At 38.9% G+C, this 20,820-nt stretch overlaps 1 protein-coding gene across 1 annotated transcript in view; it reads left to right on the forward strand.

Annotated features, from left to right (window-relative positions):
* Window positions 1–1,376: 1,376 nt before the first annotated feature.
* LOC124787934 (ATP-dependent RNA helicase DHX8) overlaps window positions 1,377–20,820 on the forward strand; it is a 139,583-nt gene continuing 120,139 nt past the window's right edge. The window contains exons 1-5 of the mRNA XM_047254924.1: window positions 1,377–1,560; window positions 1,643–1,728; window positions 1,816–2,084; window positions 16,030–16,660; window positions 18,802–18,963. Coding sequence (XP_047110880.1) covers window positions 1,467–1,560; window positions 1,643–1,728; window positions 1,816–2,084; window positions 16,030–16,660; window positions 18,802–18,963 — 1,242 coding nt within the window. The 5' untranslated portion in view covers window positions 1,377–1,466. The remainder of the gene's footprint in view (window positions 1,561–1,642; window positions 1,729–1,815; window positions 2,085–16,029; window positions 16,661–18,801; window positions 18,964–20,820) is intronic.

Here is a 20,820-nt window from a genome sequence, read left to right on the forward strand (position 1 = left end):
TTCTTGTATAGTGGATGAAATTCCCTTATGTACCACGTAATGACATTTTTTGGACCCACACTAATGTTATGAATGTTGAATATCGAATGTATCTTACCAGAACCATGAATGATACATATGTCTTGACATACCTCGTCCATTTCTTTCTTCTTTTAAGGGAGTAACAGACTTCTCCATTTATTCTCACACTGTCCTGACGAAAACGACTTTCCCAATGTGTCTTATAAATGCAGGGACATAGCTTCCCAGAACTGCTGTTTTCGTTTCAGGTTCTTACGCAAACTGTTGTTATGATGCCGATAACACTATATGTAATCTTTAACGTTGACTCCGTGTCTCACAAGGATTCTGTCAAAGTTCAGTTCTCGTTTGGTTCTTGTGCGAGACGTGGGTGGGATCTCAAAAATTCTTCCATTATTTGGAAGTCTGAAAAAAGGGGCTACTTTACAATAAAATGTCTGTATGCTCTGCCATGAATAATATAGATGAAATATAGCGCGAAAACTTTTTTCAAATTGTTTAACTAAAAAATTTATCTAAATTACCTTACCTTCGGACATCTATTACCCACAACGTATACAGCTGCTGCTGCGGCTACACATATCAGATGTTTCTTCACCACTATGGGCGGGAATTTAACGAGAAATGGGATGAGAAGCGTTTAAGCAGTGCAAAGACGAAATACAGATTTCTACATCATATTAGTTGACGTGACAGTGCCGTGATGGCCAGTGTGAATTGGCATTTAGTGTGCTAATTTTATGAAAACAACCCTCAGAAACAGAATTAAAACTAATGTGTTAAAAGTAATTCTAATTGTGCGGGCGAGATAAACGTGTATGAACAAGTGTTGTCATTATTATGTCCTACCAGAACATGTTTTGAAGCAAATTGGCACGATGGCTGCTTACCGAGGAATAGAACAATCCAGTCTCCAAGTGAAGAAGAGGCAGTGTGACGATGTTATTTGATTCTATGATGAATAAATATATTTAAATATGCTTGTTCCTCTTGCGTTAAAATATTATACTATATAATAATAAACGTTTCATATTTTGGCTGAGATTGGCGGCTTTTTAAATGTTTGACCGACTCATGAATGAAGTAATGGGTATAATGTTTAAAATAAATTTTAATTTTATCTTTATTTTTGCTAGAAAATATGGAGATACGTAATTTTAGCAGATGTTGGCCGATTTTTAAATGTTTCCCCAACGCTAAAACAAAGCAACCCGTGTAATGGTTTAAAATAAGTTTCATTTTATCTTTATTTTTGGAATAAAATAGTGAGATATCTAATATTGGTAGATTTTTGGGTGATTGTTTGAGGGAGAAAATAATCATGTGTTGGCGAGACTGCTCCTATGACTAGAGACTGGTAGAGGGACTGTGGAATGGCTGTCTGTGGTGTGTTTATGTTTTTATTCACTTGTATACATAAAATGTTGTGAAGTGTGGAAGTTGACATGGATGAAGTAGAGAAGTTGGAGCACCTTTCTCTGGTGTCGAAAATTTGTACGGAATTAGAAAACCATTTGGGCTTGAATGACAAAGATTTAGGTATGGTGAAAGTTACAGTGTATTTTAGATTGATTGACAGTGATGATTAAATGTTGCTATATAATTATATTTCGCTTTACAGCCGAATTCATAATAGCCCTGTCAGAACAAAACTCCACCTTTGAGGCTTTCAAGAAAGTACTGATCGAAAATGGAGCAGAATTCTCTGTAAGTTTTAGCCAGTTTTAGTTCGTCTTTTATAATTAATCTCTTTTTTAAACATTTCTTAAGTAATATTATGTTATGTTTCCATAGGATTCTTTTATTGCAAACCTCCTACGCATTATACAGCACATGAAACCAAAGCGCAATGAGAAACAAACGGATCCTGTGAAAAGTGACAAAGATAAATTGGCAGAAAAATTTCCTGGTCTCGCAATACCTAATGATGTTAAGTTCCTGGACACAGATTCACTGCCAAAAGCCAAAAAAGAAAAAAAGAAGAAAACGAAAAAATCGTCTGCAGATGACATAGTAAATGATGCTATGGCCGAACTGGAAGCACTTGCACCATCTAATATCGGGTACGTGAAATATTGTGATCCTATCACTTTCGTCAGTGGCTTACTCAAATTCTTTCACATGCTTTTTTTCTCCTAAATGGATAATAACTTGCGTGTACTTTCCACAAGACACATGTTGGGATGACACACTTTTGTGCAATCACTAATTAAACAGTGTTGAGTGTTGGCATCTCCATAAATGAAAAAATTAATTATTCTACTACAATTTTCATATCACACAGGCTTGGCACATAAAGTCATATGTATTATTGCGTAACATTACCTTGTGATAAAGGCGAAATATCATGAATGAAATATTTCATTTGATTTTAGTTTACCTATGTTTTCAACATATACAGTCATAGTCAGTAAACGACTCCGAAGTCTATACTAGAGGGTACATTTGATTGCACCTAATACTCAGGTTTCTTCTTGTTCCATTCTTATAAAGAGAGTGGGAAGAAAGACGTGATATACCTCTGTGTTGTCTTCATAGTGCCTATGGAGGTGATACATAATGGGCTGTAGTATATTCCTAGATTCCTCACTTAATAGTAACTCTTGAAATGTTGTAACTAGGCCCAAGCTTTCATAGAATATTTTGCATCCGTCTTCAAGTGACTACCAAGTCAGGCCCTTCAGCATTTTCATAATGACCTCCCCTTGAACTGTCAAGCAGATCTGTGACAATTTATGTTGGGTTTCTGTATATGGATTCAATATTCAGGTTAACTGAACCTACCAATGTCAGATTCATCCCATATTGTAATGATGATGTGGTGTGTGATGTCATACATGCAAAACAACAGAATATTGAGAGTATTTTTCTTCTGTCTGTTGTAGTTTTTGGGACGAAGGTTGTGGTGACTGTTTAACCTGTAGCACAGGGTGACATGTGTTTGGTTGCAAGGTGACAGTGGTTGTGAGTTGGCTAACCCAACGAATATTAGTATATAATCTTAGATGTGGTGTCATACTTATCTGTAGTATAGCTGGAGTGCTAAGTTATAGGCTACTGAAAAGTAACAAGTTTGATTTTGATTTGGTGAAGCAGTATCAAACATTTCAATTAGTGCCAGTATTGCCCATTAGTCTAATAATTTGTGTTGGTTCCCATAGACTTGAGCAATATCTTAGGATGGATTGCATAAGGGTTTTGCATTCCCTGTATTCTACTAATGAATTAAAGTCTGCTACCTGCTTTACCTATGACTGAACGCTGAGTACTGTGGTGAAGTGATCAGCACCCTGGACTCATTTGGGAGGATGATGGTTCCAGTGCCCGTCGGGCCATCCATATTTAGGTTTTCTGTGACTTCCCTAAATTGCTTAATGTAAATGCTATGGTGGTTCCTCTGAAAGGGCATGACCAGTTTCCTTCCCCATCCTTCCCTGATCCAAGCTTATGCTCTGTCTCTAGCGACTTAATTATGGGTGGAACATTAAACATACTAATCTTCTTTCCCTATGACTGAGCCTATCTACATCTATGTACGTACTCTGCAATCTACCATGAAATATGGGTGGAGGGTACGCTGAACCACTTCTAGCTATTTTCTTTCCTGTTCCACTTTCAACTAGAGCGAGGGAAATATGATTGTCTGTATACCTCTGTATGAGCCCCTAATTTCTTGTATGTTATTTTTGTGGTCCTTACACATAATGTTTGTTGGCAGCAATAGAATCATTCTACAGTCAGCTTGAAATGGTGGTTCTTTAAATTTTCTCAATAGTGTTAATGGAAAAGAGCATTTCCTTCACTCCAGGGATTCCCATTTGAGTTCTTGAAGCATCTCCATAATAGTAATACCTATCAGTAACAAATCTAGGAGCCCGCCTCTTATTTGCTTCAATGACTTCCTACAATCCGACATGCTGTTCATCCCAAACACTCAATCTATACTCAAGAATAGGTCACACTACCTCGTATATGTGGTCTCTTTTGCAGGTGAATACTTAGGTGCACCAGGAAAATGCCCAGTGGGCAGGACATTTATAAATGGGCATTTACCCAAAGCAGTTTTATTTAAATCTGGATATTTATATTAAAGAAAGTACTTTTTAAATTTTTTATTGTTAGAATGTATAATTTACCAGTTAAAATAAGGATGAGATGATACTGCCAACATTAAAAGTTAGTAAATGTTTACACTTAAATCTACGTACATCATTCATTGCCTTTATTACTAAGAAAAAAATGAAGTAAGAGAGAAGCTTTCTTCTTCTTTTTCCTGAATTCCATCATGAATAAAGGAAGGGCATGTGTTGCTGACAGCTGCTTATCATTTGTAATGTTACCAGTTCTACTCTCCACTCTCAGTTTCTCTCTGTCACACACACACACACAAGAAATCAGATTCAGAAGAATCTGAGGCATTGTTGGCACTTCATGATTCTTCTTCAACCTATGAAGATCAACACACACCCACACACACACACACACACATCACGTTGAACAGCTGTTTAGTAATAAGCAGGTATTTAAAAAAAAAAGTCCTTAAATTGTCATCACTTTGTAATGTAAAACACTTTATAATCCATGTCAAATCTCTGAACAGTATTGAAGAATGATTACTGATAACACTAACGGCCTTGCCGCAGTGATAACACCGGTTCCTGTCAGATTACTGAAGTCAAGTGCTGTCGGGATAGGCTGCTACTTGGATGGGTGACCATCCATTGTGCCCAGTGCTATTGGCAAGTGGGGTGTACTCAGCCCTTATGAGACAAACTGAAGAGCTACTTGATTGAGAAGTAGTGGCTCCGGTCTCGTAAACTGGCATACGGCCGGGAGAGCAGTGTGCTGACCACATGCCCCTCCATATCCACATCCAGTGATGCCTGTAGGCTGAGGATGACACAATGGCTGGTCGGTACCGTAGGGCCTTCATGGCCTGTTCGGGCAGAATTTAGTTTAGTTTTAGATTATTTATAGCAAAATTAATTACTGTATGTATTAAACAGCTTACAAGTGTTTCTTGATGATAAAGTTATCCTTAAATGTTAAATTATTTTCAATGAAGGAAAAAAAAAAAGTTTTATTATCAGGTGTAGCGACATTTGAGATAGACTGTAGTTTTCTATTCTGCTCCTTTTTTTTATCTGCTTTTGTATGATTGCACTGCTTTGAAGGTGAAATGACAGCATTAACATTAATAGGATTTAATAACAAAGAATCAATGCCCACCTTGTAGCTAATCATTTTAATCACACAGTACAAGATAGTAACCTGAAGCCTTTTGAGGTGCTTTATGTAAAAGCCTTATGTGTGGCACATCAAAAAACACTGGGCTAAATGTTATTTAGGTTAGAGAGAACCTGGCTGATTATAGGGACAAACAAAGAATTTGATCCAGACAGTTTTTATGGGAAGGAGTGAGTCCTCACCCTCAGGAAGATAAAAAAGTCCTTTATTGTGGTGTTGATGTGTAAGAGGAACTTGTGAATTGGCAGAAGTTGTCATAAAAGTTCTGGGCACACTAGTTACATCTGTTGCTACAGAGCATTCCTTCAGTACTTTAGGATGGTTCCACAGTAAAAGAAGAAACAGACTCACATCAGAGAAAGCTGCAAAACCAACATATCCCTTCCAGAACTGGAGTTTGGTGAGTGGAGCAGGAACACAACATAAGCCTGCTGATCCCAAGGAAAAACCCATACTTAACAATATAAACCAAAGACAATGTGGAAAAGACACCAGTAGTCAGCTAGAAATCAGATTCAGAAGAATCTGAGGCATTGTTGGCACTTCATGATTCTTCTTCAACCTATGAAGATCAAGAAACTGATTGAGAATATTTTTTTAATGTTTTTCCCAGTATTATAACGCAAGTAAAAGTACTACCTACAGGCTAGTCAATATAAACTGTACTTAACTTCAAAAGTTACTTTTGAACTTTAGTATTGTTTCTTTTTTCCTTATGCACTACCCCAACAATTGACCTAATTAAAGATGTAAAAAAGTTATGTTTACGGTCCAATTCATTTCCCTTAATAATTCTTCTCTAACTGTCTTTCAGCTTGGTTACCCAACCGCTTCTATTCTCTTCTTGTCCAAACTATTTATCGTCCATGTTTCACTTCCATGCATGGCTACACTCCATACAAATACTTTCAGAAAAGACTTCCTGACACTAATACCTTTACTCTATGTTAGCAAACTTCTCTTCTTCATAAGTGGTCCAACTAAAACATTCATATTTCTTTACGTACTACACGAATATGTAATAAAAAATGGGGGTTCCTATTTTAAAAAAATGCAGTTGATATCCGTTTGACCTATGGCAGCGCCATCTAGCGGGCCAACCATAGTGCCATCTCGTTTCCCCCTTCAAGCTGGACAAGTTTCGCTCTTTGTAGTTTTTTCGTTTGACGCTTATTTCGTGAGATATTTGGCCCGGTCACGATCAATGGACCACCCTGTATAGATTGAATAACATTAGGGATAGGCTACACCCCTGTCTCACTCCCTTCCCAACCACTGCTTCCCTTTCTTGCCCCTTGATTCTCCCCATCATCAGTCTTCTGCCTGGTTTGATGCGGCCCACCATGAATTCCTCTCCTGTGCTAACCTCTTCATCTTAGCGTAGCGCTTGCAACCTATGTCCTCAGTTATTTGCTGGATGTATTCCAATCTCTGTCTTCATTTACATTTTTTGCCCTGTACAGCTCTGTCTAGTACCATGGAAGTCATTCCCTCATGCCTTAACAGATGTTCTATCATCCTGTCCCTTCTCCTTATCAATGTTTTCCACATGTTTCTTTCCTCTCCAATTCTGCGCAGAACCTCCTCATTTCTTACTTTATCAGTCCACCTAATTTTCAACATTCGTCTGTAGCACCACATCTCAAATGCTTTGATTCTCTTCTGTTCCGGTTTTCCCACAATCCATGTTTCAGTACCATACAATGCTGTACTCCAGACGTACATTCTCAGAAATTTCTTCCTCAAATTAAGGTCAATATTTGATATTAGTAGACTTCTCTTAGCCAGGAATGCCCTTTTTGCCATTGCTAGTCTGCTTTTGATGTCCTCTCTGCTACGTCCATCATTGGTTATTTTACTGTCTAGGTAGCAGAATTCCTTAACTTCACCTACTTCTTGACCATTGATCTTGATATTAAGTTTCTCGCTGTTCTTATTTCTACTTCTACTCATTACCTTCATCTATGTCTGCTTGTGTCTGTATATGTGTGGATGGATATGTGTGTGTGTGTGTGTGCGAGTGTATACCCGTCCTTTTTTCCCCCTAAGGTAAGTCTTTCCGCTCCCGGGATTGGAATGACTCCTTACCCTCTCCCTTAAAACCCACATCCTTTCATCTTTCCCTCTCCTTCCCTCTTTCCTGATGAGGCAACAGTTTGTTGCGAAAGCTTGAATTTTGTGTGTATGTTTGTGTTTGTTTGTGTGTCTATCGACCTGCCAGCACTGTCATTTGGTAAGTCACATCATCTTTGTTTTTAGATATATTTACCTTCATCTTTCTTTGATTTACTCTCAGTCCATACTCTGTACTCATTAGACTGTTCATTCCATTCAGCAGATCATGTAATTCTTCTTCACTTTCACTCAAGATAGCAATTTCATCAGTGAATCATATCATTGACATCCTTTCACCTTGAATTTTAATTCCACTCCTGAACCTTTCTTTTATTTGCATCATTGCTTCTTCGATGGACAGATTGAACAGTAGGGGCGAAAGACTACATCCTTGTCTTACACCCTATTTAATACGAGCACTTCATTGTTGGTCATCCACTCTTATTATTCCCTCAACTGTTGTACATATTGTATATGACCTGTCTCTCCCTATAGCTTACCCCTATTTGTCTCAGAATTTTGAACATCTTGCACCATTTTACATTGTCGAACATTTTCCAGGTCGATAAATCCTATGAATGTGTCCCGATTTTTCTTTAGTCTTGCTTCCATTATTAACTGCTTCATCAGAATTGCCTCTCTCATGCCTTTACCTTTTCTAAAGCCAAACTGATCATCATCTAGCGCATCCTCAATTCTCTTTCCATTCTTCTGTGTATTATTCTTGTAAGCAACTTGGATGCATGAGCTGTTAAGCTGATTGTGCAATAATTCTCGCACTTGTCAGCTCTTGTTGTCTTTGGAATTGTGTGGATGATGCTTTTGCAAAAATCAGATGGCATGTCTCCAGGCTCATACATTCTACACACCAAAATAAATAGTCATTTTGTGGCCACTTCCCCCAATGATTTTAGAAATTCTGATGGAATGTTATCTATCCCTTCTGCCTTATTTGATCTTAAGTCCTCCAAAGCTCTTTTAAATTCTGATTGTAATACTGGATCCCCTATCTCTTCTAAATGGACTCCTGTACTAATTGTAAGTAGCCTTTTGCTACCTGTATTTGACCCCTGCCACCTTCAGAATTGTAAAGAGAGTTTTCCAGTCAACATTGTCAATAGCTTTCTCTAAGTCTACAAATGCCAGAAACATGGGTTAGCCTTTCCTTAATCTATCTTCTAAGATGAGTCATAGGGTCAGTATTGCCTCACGTGTTCCAACATTTCTGCAGAATCCAAACTGATCTTCCCCGAGATCGGCTTCTGCCAGCTTTTCCATTCATCTGTGAAGAATTCATGTTAGTATTTTGCAGCCGTGACTTGTTAAACTGATAGTTCGGTAATTTTCACACCTGTCAGCACCTGCTTTCTTTGAGATTGGAATTATTATATTCTTCTTGAAGTCTGAGGGTATTCGCCTGTCTCATACATCTTGCTCACCAGATGGTAGAGTTTTGTCATGCCTGGCTCTCCCAAGGCTATCAGTAGTTCTAATGGAATGTTGTCTACTCCCAAGGCCCTGTATCGACTTAGGTCTTTCAGTGCTCTGTCAAACTCTTCACGCAGTATCATATCTCCCATTTCTTGTTAATCTACGTCCCCTTCCATCTCCATAATATCCCCTCAAGTACATTGCCCTTGTATAGACCCTCTATACACTCCTTCCTGCTTTCTGCTTTCCTTTCTTTGCTTAGTACTGTCTTTCCATCTGAGCTCTTGATATTCATACAAGTGGTTATCTTTTCTCCAAAGTTTTCTTTAATTTTCCTGTAGGCAGTATCTATCTTACCTCTCGTGATATATGCCTCTAAATCCTTACTTTTATCCTCTAGCCATACCTGCGTAGGCATTTTGCACTTCCCGTCGATCTCATTTTTGAGACGGTTGTATTCCTTTTTGCCTGCTTCATTTAATGTGTTTTTATATTTTGTCCTTTCATCAATTAAATTCAATATCTCTTCCATTACCCAAGGGTTTCTACTAGCCCTCGTCTTTTTACGTACTTGATCCTCTGCTGCCTTCACTATTTCATCTCTCAAAGCTACCCATTCTTCATCTACTATATTTCTTTCCCCTGTTCTTGTCAATCATTCCCTAATGCTCTCTGTGAAACTCTCTACAACCTGTGGCTCTTTCAGTTTATTCAGGTTCCGTCTTCTTAAATTCCCACCTTTTTGCAGTTTCTTCAGTTTTAATCTGCAGTTCATAACCAATAGATTGTGGTCGGAGTTGACTTCCACTTACTTTTGATTCAGTACTACAAAAAGACTGATGGAGTTGCAATGGGAAGCCCGTTGTCACCCATTGTGGCCAATTTGTTTATGGAGGACTTTGAAGAACGTGCATTGGAGTCAGCGACCTTGAAACCTGCGTGTTTTTTTAGATATGTAGAGGATACTTTTGTTGTTTGGCCTCACGGTAGTGAGAATTTAAACCGGTTTTTGGAACACCTGAATTCAATCCACCCGGATATTTGGTTCAATATGGAGGTGGAAAAGGCCTTCCCTTCCTTGATATGTTGGCCAGAAGGAAGACTGATGGTATGTTGGGACATTCTGTTTATAGGAAGCCTACTCACACTGGCTTGTATCTGGGAGCTGATAGTTGTCACCATCCAGCTCAGCGTGAAGGAGTACTTCATACCTTGGTTCACAGGGCCCACGTTATCTCAGACCCTGAAAGTTTGGCAGCTGAGCTATCACATCTCGAAGTCACCTTTCGTCAGAATGGTTGTAGTGAGAGGCAGATCAAACGTGCGATGCGCTATCAGCCTTCTGTGCAATGGGTGAGTGACAATAGCAATGAAGTGGCACCTAAATCTATGGCCTTTGTGCCTTACGCAGGGAGCATTTCCAACAGGTTTGGCCGTATTTTGCAGAAATATGATGTGAAATGTGTTTTTCGACCATCTTCTAAGATTAAGGCCCTGTTGGCATCGGTAAAAGATGATCTTGGTTTGCGTGAGGCTGGTATCTACTGTATCCCTTGCAGTTGTGGCGTGTCATATATTGGTCAGACAATCAGGATTGTGGAAGACTGGTATATTGAAAATAAGCGTCACACACGCTTACAACAGCCGAGCAAATCCGCTATTACAGAACATTGCCTTGACACTGGTCATCCTATGGAATACAACAACACGGAGATTCTGGCTTGCACGTCCAGCCATTGGGATAGTGTTATTAAGGATGATATTGAAATCACAGTTTCCAGCAACCTTATAAACAGAGATGGTGGATTTTGTTTAAATGCTGCTTGGAATCCAGCTCTGTCTCTCATCAAAAAACAGAGGGACAGAATTAGTGCTACCTTACCTGTTGATTAATAGTCACTATCGATATTTCTGATGTTGGCTATGTTTGTTTGTGTTGACACTGGTTCTGTGTGTGGTATCTTCCTTGTTTCTCCTCTGTGAACTGAGGTATTAAATTCCCTTGCGCATTGCTTCCTCCTTGTATTTGTGCCCTGAGAATGGCAGGGTGTGCTCCTGTCGAAATATTGGCAGTGGTCGATGACGTCACCCGGCAGCAAACCTGTAAGATATTTGAACAGCAAGTAGTTTGTCTGTGCATATGGGACGATCTCTCTCCGGCTCAGTGTGACGAGCCAAGGTTCTTGCATCTTGTACTACGTGCACACCTCTTGTCGCCTTTCTGACGAATAACAGTGTACTGTTGTATACACTTGTACTTCTTTCTATAATATTGTTATCTACGATTTTATCCATTTCTTCCTGTACGTCCTTTTTTATGTTGATAGGTACAAGGTAAGGTCTACAGAAAAAAAGGTTTGTTGTTTTTATTTCTAAAACTACACACATAATCTCCTGTATTCCATGGTTTGTTTGAAAATACATATGAATATCTGCATAATATTCCACATAGCTCTTACTATTGAGTAAGAACTAACAGTTCTGATTCCTAAGCCTTTGCATACAAATCAGCTTTATTTGCAGTTTGTTGTAGATTACTTACATCCTTCTCCATTGAACTCATATTCACTATTAACCGTAAATTATTATTCTCGTTTAGTCCTTGATAGTGACATGTTTTAAATAAGATCTCTTTATTGTAGTTATCTAGATTGCACTTAAAAGAACCACTGTGAAAGTCTATTACCATTGCATATTTCATTAACCAATCTACTCCTAGCAATACTTGTGTATTTATTTTAGGGACTATTAACATGGTTTGTTCAAACACCAATTGGTGTATTCCAAAAGTAATCCTTGCTTCCTGTTTCACTACATTACTCTTAACACCTGTAATACCTACAGTATGTATTCTCATAACAGGTAAATTAGTAAATTCCTTTATTCTTACACTTAATAGCCATTCCTCCGAAACTATTGATACTTTGCTTCCTGAATCACTGTAAGTTTCCACTCCTTTATTTCCTATTCTTCAGATTACAATTGGTTTGCATTGCACCTTTTCTAAATTTTCATCTTCCACAAATAACCAATTGTCGGGTTGTTATTCTGTGTACACTTTCTTGTAAATCATCTATTAACATTTGTACTTGGTGCAACTCTACTGCCACTGATTCTCATAATTCATTACTTTAGAGTTTATCTTCATTATTTTAATGTTTCGAATATTAATTTGTGTGTTTAAGTTAGATTGTAGGTTAGCTTTAACCTCTTGCATTTTATGGCTTAGTATGTCATCTATTGATTCAGTAATTTGTCCCTTAATGGACTTAATTAATTCTACTTGTTCCGCTTTCTGTCCTAACGTATCCTTCTCTGCTTGTTCTTTAAATATCGATCTTAACCCCTCGTTTTGCGTTGCCATCTTTCTTGTGATCGGCATGCGCTATTTATTACCAGTTGACAATATTAACGTTAACACAGAACTGTTTGTACTTTTTAAATGTTCACGGGTCACCCTTCTGTGGAACAGTGAACTGCGTGCTCATTGTAGAACAGTCGAAGCTGAAGCTGGCGCTGAAGCTGAAGTCCACATCTGCTCTCGTGCTGTGCACTACCGCTGGCTGGACAACACAGCACCCCGTACTCGCGTAACTGCTCACTGTTCTGTGTTGATAACTCCCACTGGCATATGAATTATCCAGTCAAAACAATTTTGTTAAATTTTGAACTAATTCCGTGCACTCATTGCTTGTAATACGGGTGCACTTTCTACTGCCACTGTCTTCTTCTTTCTCTCTGTTTCAGATTATATTTTCCATTCATTGTATGTTTACTATTCTTTCCTAGACAAATTGTTCGAAAGTAGATCTCAGTTATTTTTTATTTCTTGTTACATGTGTTACACGGCACTGTTGTCGATTGATAGTTGCCAGGGGCAACTTCTCTGTCTTCTATTCTTTGGAGTTGTAATTCTGAATCAAATCAGTTTTCTGCACTTACTTGCTCGTGCATTCTCAGGGTCACGTCACCATAGGGGGTGTCTTTTTCCCTTCTTTTCCTGCTGTTGTTTATTTTGTAAGATTTGTAGTGGGCATTAGGCCGATATAACAGGTCAGTATTTTGCCAACACCAATACACCGCCAGGTGAAAGTTGTTTGTTGTGGTCTTCAGTCCTGAGACTGGTTTGATGCAGCTCTCCATGCTACCCTATCCTGTGCAAGCTTCTTCATCTCCCAGTACTTACTGCAACATACATCCTTCTGAATCTGCTTAGTGTATTCATCTCTTGGTCTCCCTCTACAATTTTTACCCTCTACGCTCCCCTCCAATATTAGATTGGTGATCCCTTGATGCCTCAGCACATGTCCTACCAACCGATCCCTTCTTCTAGTCAAGTTGTGCCACAAACTTCTTTTCTCCCCAATCCTATTCAATACCTCCTCATTAGTTATGTGATCTACCCATCTAATCTTCAGCATTCTTCTGTAGCACCACATTTCGAAAGCTTCTATTCTCTTCTTGTCCAAACTATTTATCGTCCATGTTTTACTTCCGTACATGGCTACAATCCATACAAATACTTTCAGAAATGGCTTCCTGACACTTAAATCTATACTCAATGTTAACAAATTTCTCTTCTTCAGAAACAGGTGAAAGTATTATTACCTTTATCCTCTCTTCTCAGAGTAGTTTTTTCTCTTTTGGTGCTCCGGATCCTTCCATGCCACCTCCCTGTCAATGCAGCTGCAGTGAAGATCCCTGGAATGCTTCCGCGAGTACTCTCTATTGCACTACTAAATAAATATCCACACTTCTCTCAAACAGGGGTATATTTTGCCCAAAATTTTCATTATTTCTTTTCACAACACACTGCACTTGCTGCACCATGGCACAAATGACTCCTAGACCCTTCTCACTGGCTCCACCACTGCTCCACATTCAGTGCATACAAGAAAGGAAAACACCGTTTCCCTTTCCCACTACATGTATCCTTATTCAGTTTACTCACAAGCATCTCTTGTCGACGGGTTTCCAATGGTGTGTTGGGATGTTTACAAATATCCCGAAATACTACAAAGCCACCCTTAGGGAAGATCAGTTTAGATTTCGGAAAAATATAGGAACACAGGAGGCCATACTAACCCTATAATGTATCTTAGAAGATAGGCTAAGGAAAGGCAAACATATGTTTATAGCATTTATAGAGTTAGAGAAAACTTTTGACAATGTTGACTGGAATACTGTCTTTAAAATTCTGAAGATAGTGAGTCTAAAATACAGGGAGTGAAAGTCTACTTACTACTTGAACAGCACAGATGACAGTTATGAGAGTCGAGGGACATGAAAGGGGAGTGTGGTTGAGAAGGGAGTGAGACAGGATTGTACCCTATCCACGATGTTATTTATGTGTAAATTGAGCAAACAGTAAAGGAAAGCAAAAAAAATTGGGTTAGTCGTTAAAGTCCAAGGAGAAGACATAAAAATGTTGAGGTTTGCCGATGACATTGTAATTCTGTCAGATATCCCAAAAGACGTAAAAGAGCAGTTGAATGGAATGGACAGTGTCTTGAAAGGAGGATGTAAGATGAATGTCAACAAAAGCAAAACAAGGATAATGGAGTGTAGTCTAATTAAATCAGGTGTTGGTGAGGAAATTAGATTTGGAAATGAAACACTTAAAGTAGCAGATGAGTTTTGCTATTTGGGCACCAAAATAACTGATGGCAATCTAAATAGAGAGGATATAAAATGTAGGCTGGTAGCGGCAAGAAAAGCGTTTCTGAAGAAGAGAAATTTGTTAACTTCCACTATAGGCCTAAGTGTTAGGAAGGCTTTTGTGAATGTATTTGTCTGGATTGTAGCCATGTATGGAAATGAAACATGGTTGATAAACAGTTTAGACAAAAAGAGAATAAAAGCTGTTGAGATGTGGTGCTACAGAAGAATGCTGAAGATTAGATGGGTAGATCATGTAACCAACGAGGAAGAACTGAATCGATTTGGGGAAAAAAGAAATTTGTCTCACAGCCTGACTAAAGGAAGGGATTGGTTGATAAGATGCATTCTGAGACATCAGTGGATCACCACTTCAGTATTGGAAGGAAGGGGGGGTGGGGGTAAAAGTTGTAGAGGGAGAGCCAAGAGATGAATCCAGTAAGCAGATTCAGAAGGATGTAGGGTGCAGTAGTTATTCAGAGATGAAGAGGCTTGCTCAGGATAGAGGAGCATGAAGAGCTGCATCAAACCAGTTTTCATATTGAAGACCACAACAACAACTACTGATCAATTATTGTATTACTGTGACTTACCCAATTGTTGCTTCTGTAGCAGCAATGCCATGAAATGCCATGAGTCCTTGGTTGTACTTGTGAACTTTAGTACTTGCTCTCCTTTTTACACCAGTGTAGCCCACATGTACCCAGTAACAGGCTTAAGTGTTGAGTTTTCAATTAAATGGGAACCCTTCGAGCATATGGAGAGGGAAAGTTCAGATATGATGTCATAAGACCTGCTGGCGAATTTAAAGCAAATTGTGGAGCTTATTTATGATGTCTAGCATTTAGTAAACAACTGCTGTTTATATATACTGCGTGGCTTTTCCTTGTGTGACTACACCAGGAAGTCCAGAAGGATAGCAGTTGCTTGTGTACGAAATGAATTAGTGCCTATTGACTGCAAACATTGCTTATTTTTGTAGTACTAACATCGAATTTCAAACCATGGATCTAGATAATTGTACAATTCATTGATTGATTATCTAATAACATGTGATTTTTAATTGTCTTTTCTTATATTACCTATTACATGTTTCTAATTTTAGATACAAATCAGTCGCACCTTTTCTTTTGACCTTGTTTGTTAAATTATTGCTAATGTACTATATAGCCTATGGCTCCTCCATCAAGATAATATAACTAGGGGGACCACAAAACTGTTTTCATTCAAAATACGTCAAGAAAGATCATTGATTTCACTTTAAATATTAGCGTTTCTCTTGACCTATAAAATGCAGTAGTGAAAAATTCTAATTTTGTGGGCAGGAAGATCATTGCTGCTAGCCTGCATAATTAGTATAAAATACCTAACTGACTAATGTCACCCTTGGCCTGTTATGGACTGCACATATAGCTATAGAAAACATCTTTCATTTAATCCAGTATTTATTTTGGTTATTTTTTACTTTAAATTATTTGTAAGTAACATTCATCTGTACCATCATATGTATATGTTCTGAGCTTTAATTCATTTTTCATTGTAATTACTTTAATGCAGATCATGGAAGGTGAAACAAGAAGTCATGTCAGAAAGTCCAAGTGGAACAGATGAAGAAAATGAAATAGATGCCAAAAAAGTTACTGTACCTGATCAGTTGTTGGCTAAAGTATCAAAAACAGATGGCACTGTTGACAATGTGGACACTGAGGTAAAAAAGGAAAAAAGAAGCCCCGATAGAGAAAAGGATAGAAGCAGAAGGAGTTCTAGTAAGGGAAAGTCAAGATACAGAAGAAGCAGAAGTCGTGACAGGAGAGAAAGAGGAAGAAGGAACAGAAGAAGCAGAGACAGATCACGTGATAGACGAAGCAGAAGTAGAGACAGATTGCGTGATAGACGAAGCAGAAGCAGAGAAAGGTCGTTTGACAGACGAAGCGAAAGCAGAGACAAATCCAGGAGGCACAGCCATGAAAGGCACACTGACCGAAGTGAAAGGCACACTGACCGAAGTGACAGAAACAGACAGAGGAAACGAAGCAATAGTAGAAGTAGAAAAGAAAAAAATAGAAACAGAAGCTCTAGCCCTGCTGAAATAAAGAAGAGACGGCGTTCAGGAAGTAGAGAATGGGAGAAAAAGTTCTCTGAAACCCAAGGAGAATCATGTGCTCCTACAGAACCAGAAATAGGCAAGGTTAGTACTCTGCCTCATAATCATTGTAAGCAGTTACATTATTATAAGTAATGGTATGTGTGACAAAGTTACCATTGTCCTTTGGAATAGAAAATAATTTTAAAAATAAGTCAAAGTATAATCTGTATTCATGTTTTTAATAACATTGAGAGATTTTGTTGTTTTATGGGCAGCTACTTTCTTATAATAAGCTGAACACTGCAGAAAGACTGTAATGTACCCTTTTTCATATTAATGCAATGGAAGAAGCTAAGATAATAACTGACTATATGGTTTAGGCATTGTGTCTTCAGCAGATACTGAAACGAGACTGAGAGTGATCCTAGCTGTTAGATGAATCCTTCTTCATTAGTAATAGAATGAACATACTACATACACACAAACATATCACACTAACATACACATGCACAGTTACAGTGTTGTGGCTGACTGTATTGTGCATTCACTTCAGCTTCATAGGGATGTGTGGCATAGAGTGGATGAGGGGAGAAAGGAAGTGGGAAGCAAAAGGGAGGGTATAGAAGGAGTGTTAGAGGCAGCAAGCACTTAGGATAGGAATGTGGCACTGGTGAGTGAGTTCTGGCTACAGGCAGAGTTTTGCACAGTGATGTGGTGGAGTAGTGAGGGAGGAGGAGACAGAAGAGAGGAAGAGGGATACTGTGAAGTGGGAGGTGCAAGTGCAGGATGATTGGAGTCAGGCTCTTGGGGCAGCGGTGGATGTGGGTGTGGGCCACAGGGGCTATCAGAGATTGAGGCCAGACAGATTATAGCATTAAAGGATTGTGTTGAAGAACAGTTCCCATAAATGTAATTCAGAGAAGGTTGTGTTTGGGGGAGGAGGGAGAGGATCCATATGGCACAAGTTGTGGAGCAGCCATTGAAATCAAGCACATTGTGCACGGTAGGGTGTTCTTCCACTCGGTAGTCAACTCTGCTCTTGCCCAAAGTTGACGATGACCATTCCCTCCGATGGACAACTGTTAGGTGGTCATTGGATTTGTTATCTGACACTCACGCACTTTGCCACAGAGCCAAAACTTTCTGATTATTAATTTTGCTAGTTCACATTCAGAAATAAATAATTATTGTGAAAGAATGGGAAGTCCAGGATGAAATTAACGTCAGTATGAAGAGGACAAATTGCTACTCACCACATAGAAGAGGCATTGAGTCATAGGCAGGAGAAAGACTGCTAAACATTTAAGCTTTTGGACAAAAAAGTCTTCTTCTGAAATAGAAAACACACACATTGACACAAGCACATCTCGCACATACATAGCCACTGTCTCCAGGCCCTGGGGCCTGACTGTGGGCAATGACTGCATCTGTACCTCCATCCTCCCGTACCCTGCTATCCCTCCTCTTTTCCCATGCTGTGCCTCGTTCTTACCTTCACCACCCAGTCCAGCAAATTGCTGCTCGCATCAGATGCAGTCATAGCCTGCAGTTGGGCTGCAGTGCTCAGAGACAGTGGTCATGCATGTGTGAGCTGTGCTTGTGTGACTGTGTGTTTTCTATTTCAGAAGGAGGACTTTTTTTCTGAAAGCTTAAATATTTAGCAGTCATTTTCATTGTGCCAATCAGTGACTCAAAACTTTCTCTGTGTGATGAGAAGCAATCTATCCTTTACATATCATTACTATTTTGAAAGAAATAGATACTATTTTCCTTGTTTGATCACTCTTTACATAACATTTCGTCTTTGAGGCGAACTCATTGTGAGTTTTATAAATGCAGGCTACCTTACAAAACAATCCTGTTATGGATTACATAACCAAAACTCTGTGACAGCTTTTACTATACTGGGGCTCTGGCTTTTCTAGGCATCTTTCTACTATGCATAAAATGTTTTCCGTCTGGGGACACAATGACTGTTTTAATTTCTGAGTTACAAAAGAAGTTTGCCAATAAGTCATTGCATTGCCTGATTCTTGACAAACAAGCCATCTGACACATCTCACAGCTGTGAACCAGCATATTGGTAGAAGTGGTTTTTGTTTGCACACAAACATTTTTTTAATAACAAAACACTAGTGGAACACACACACACACACACACACACACACACACACACACACACACACACACACACACACACTATACCACTTCTCACTTAATTATTGTATTGTTCTTTATTACAGATTTATTCAGGAAAAGTTGCAAACATTGTTCCCTTTGGTTGCTTTGTGCAACTAGAAGGGCTTCGACGGCGATGGGAAGGTCTTGTTCATATATCCCAACTACGACGTGAAGGGAGAGTAACGAATGTTTCTGATGTTGTCACCAGAGGGCAAAAGGTCAAGGTGAGAAGATTTCTTTTCTGTGTAATTGGTGATTTTAAGTTGTACAGAGACAGATTTAAATTGCAAGGAGTTTTGAAAAAATCAAGAGTATTATAAAAGATTTCATGAAAATGCTGGTCCGTTGGAACAGAGATTTTCTCTTTTTTTGCATGCATAAGTGCTAACTTATGCTGTAGCCTTTTCAGTAGTTGCAGGGGCTACAGTCTGGATGATTGACTGATCTGGCCTTGTAACACTAACCAAAATGGCCTTGCTGTGCTGGTACTGCGAACGGCTGAAAGCAACGGGAAACTACAGCCGTAATTTTTCCCGAGGGCATGCAGCTTTACTGTATGGTTAAATGATAATGATGCGTCCTCTTGGGTAAAATATTCCGGAGGTAAAATAGTCCCCCATTTGGATCAGGAGAAAGAAAACTGTCGTATGGATCGGAGTGTGGAATGTCAGATCCCTTAATCGGGCAGGTAGGTTAGAAAATTTAAAAAGGGAAATGGATAGGTTAAAGTTAGATACAGTGGGAATTAGTGAAGTTTGGTGGCAGGAGGAACAAGACTTTTGGTCAGGTGAATACAGGGTTATAAATACAAAATCAAATAGGGGTAATGCAGGAGTAGGTTTAATAATGAATAAAAAAAAAAGGCGTGCGGGTAAGCTACTACAATCAGCATAGTGAACGCATTTTTGTGGCAAAGGTAGACACGAAGCCCACGCCTACTACAGTAGTACAAGTTTATATGCCAACTAGCTCTGCAGATAACAAAGAGATTAGTGAAATGTATGATGAGGTAAAAGAAATTATTCAGATAGTGAAGGGAGACGAAAATTTGATTGTCATGGGTGACTGGAACTTGATAGCAGGAAAAGGAAGAGAAGGAAACGTAGTAGGTGAATATGGAATGGGATTAAGGAATGAAAGAGGAAGCCACCTGGTAAAATTTTGCACAGAGCATAACTTAATCGTAGCTAACACTTTGTTCAAGAATAAAAAAAAAAAAAAAAAAAGGTGGTATACATGGAAGAAGCCTGGAGATACTGGAAGGTCTCAGATGGATTATATAATGGTGAGACAGAGATTCAGGAACCAAGTTTTAAATTGTAAGACATTTCCAGGGGCAGATGTGGACTCTGATCACAATCTGTTGTTGTTGTGGTCTTCAGTCCTGAGACTGGTTTGATGCAGCTCTCCATGCTACTATATCCTGTGCAAGCTTCTTCATCTCCCAGTACCTACTGCAACCTACATCCTTCTGAATCTGCTTAGTGTATTGATCTCTTGGTCTCCCTCTACGATTTTTACCCTCCACGCTGCCCTCAAATGCTAAATTTGTGATCCCTTGATGCCTCAAAACATGTCCTACCAACCGATCCCTTCTTCTAGTCAAGTTGTGCCACAAACTTCTCTTCTCCCCAATCCTATTCAATACCTCCTCATTAGTTACGTGATCTACCCACCTTATCTTCAGCATTCTTCTGTAGCACCACATTTCGAAAGCTTCTATTCTCTTCTTGTCCAAACTGGTTATCGTCCATGTTTCACTTCCATACATGGCTACACTCCATACAAATACTTTCAGAAACGACTTCCTGACACTTAAATCTATACTCGATGTTAACAAATTTCTCTTCTTCAGAAACGATTTCCTTGCCATTGCCAGTCTACACTTTATATCCTCTCTACTTCGACCATCATCAGTTATTTTACTCCCTAAATAGCAAAACTCCTTTACTGCTTTAAGTGTCTCATTTCCTAATCTAATCCCCTCAGCATCACCCGATTTAATTTGACTACATTCCATTATCCTCGTTTTGCTTTTGTTGATGTTCATCTTATATCCTCCTTTCAAGACACTGTCCATT

The sequence above is a fragment of the Schistocerca piceifrons genome, chromosome 3, assembly GCF_021461385.2.
Source record: "Schistocerca piceifrons isolate TAMUIC-IGC-003096 chromosome 3, iqSchPice1.1, whole genome shotgun sequence".
NCBI lineage: Eukaryota > Metazoa > Arthropoda > Insecta > Orthoptera > Acrididae > Schistocerca > Schistocerca piceifrons.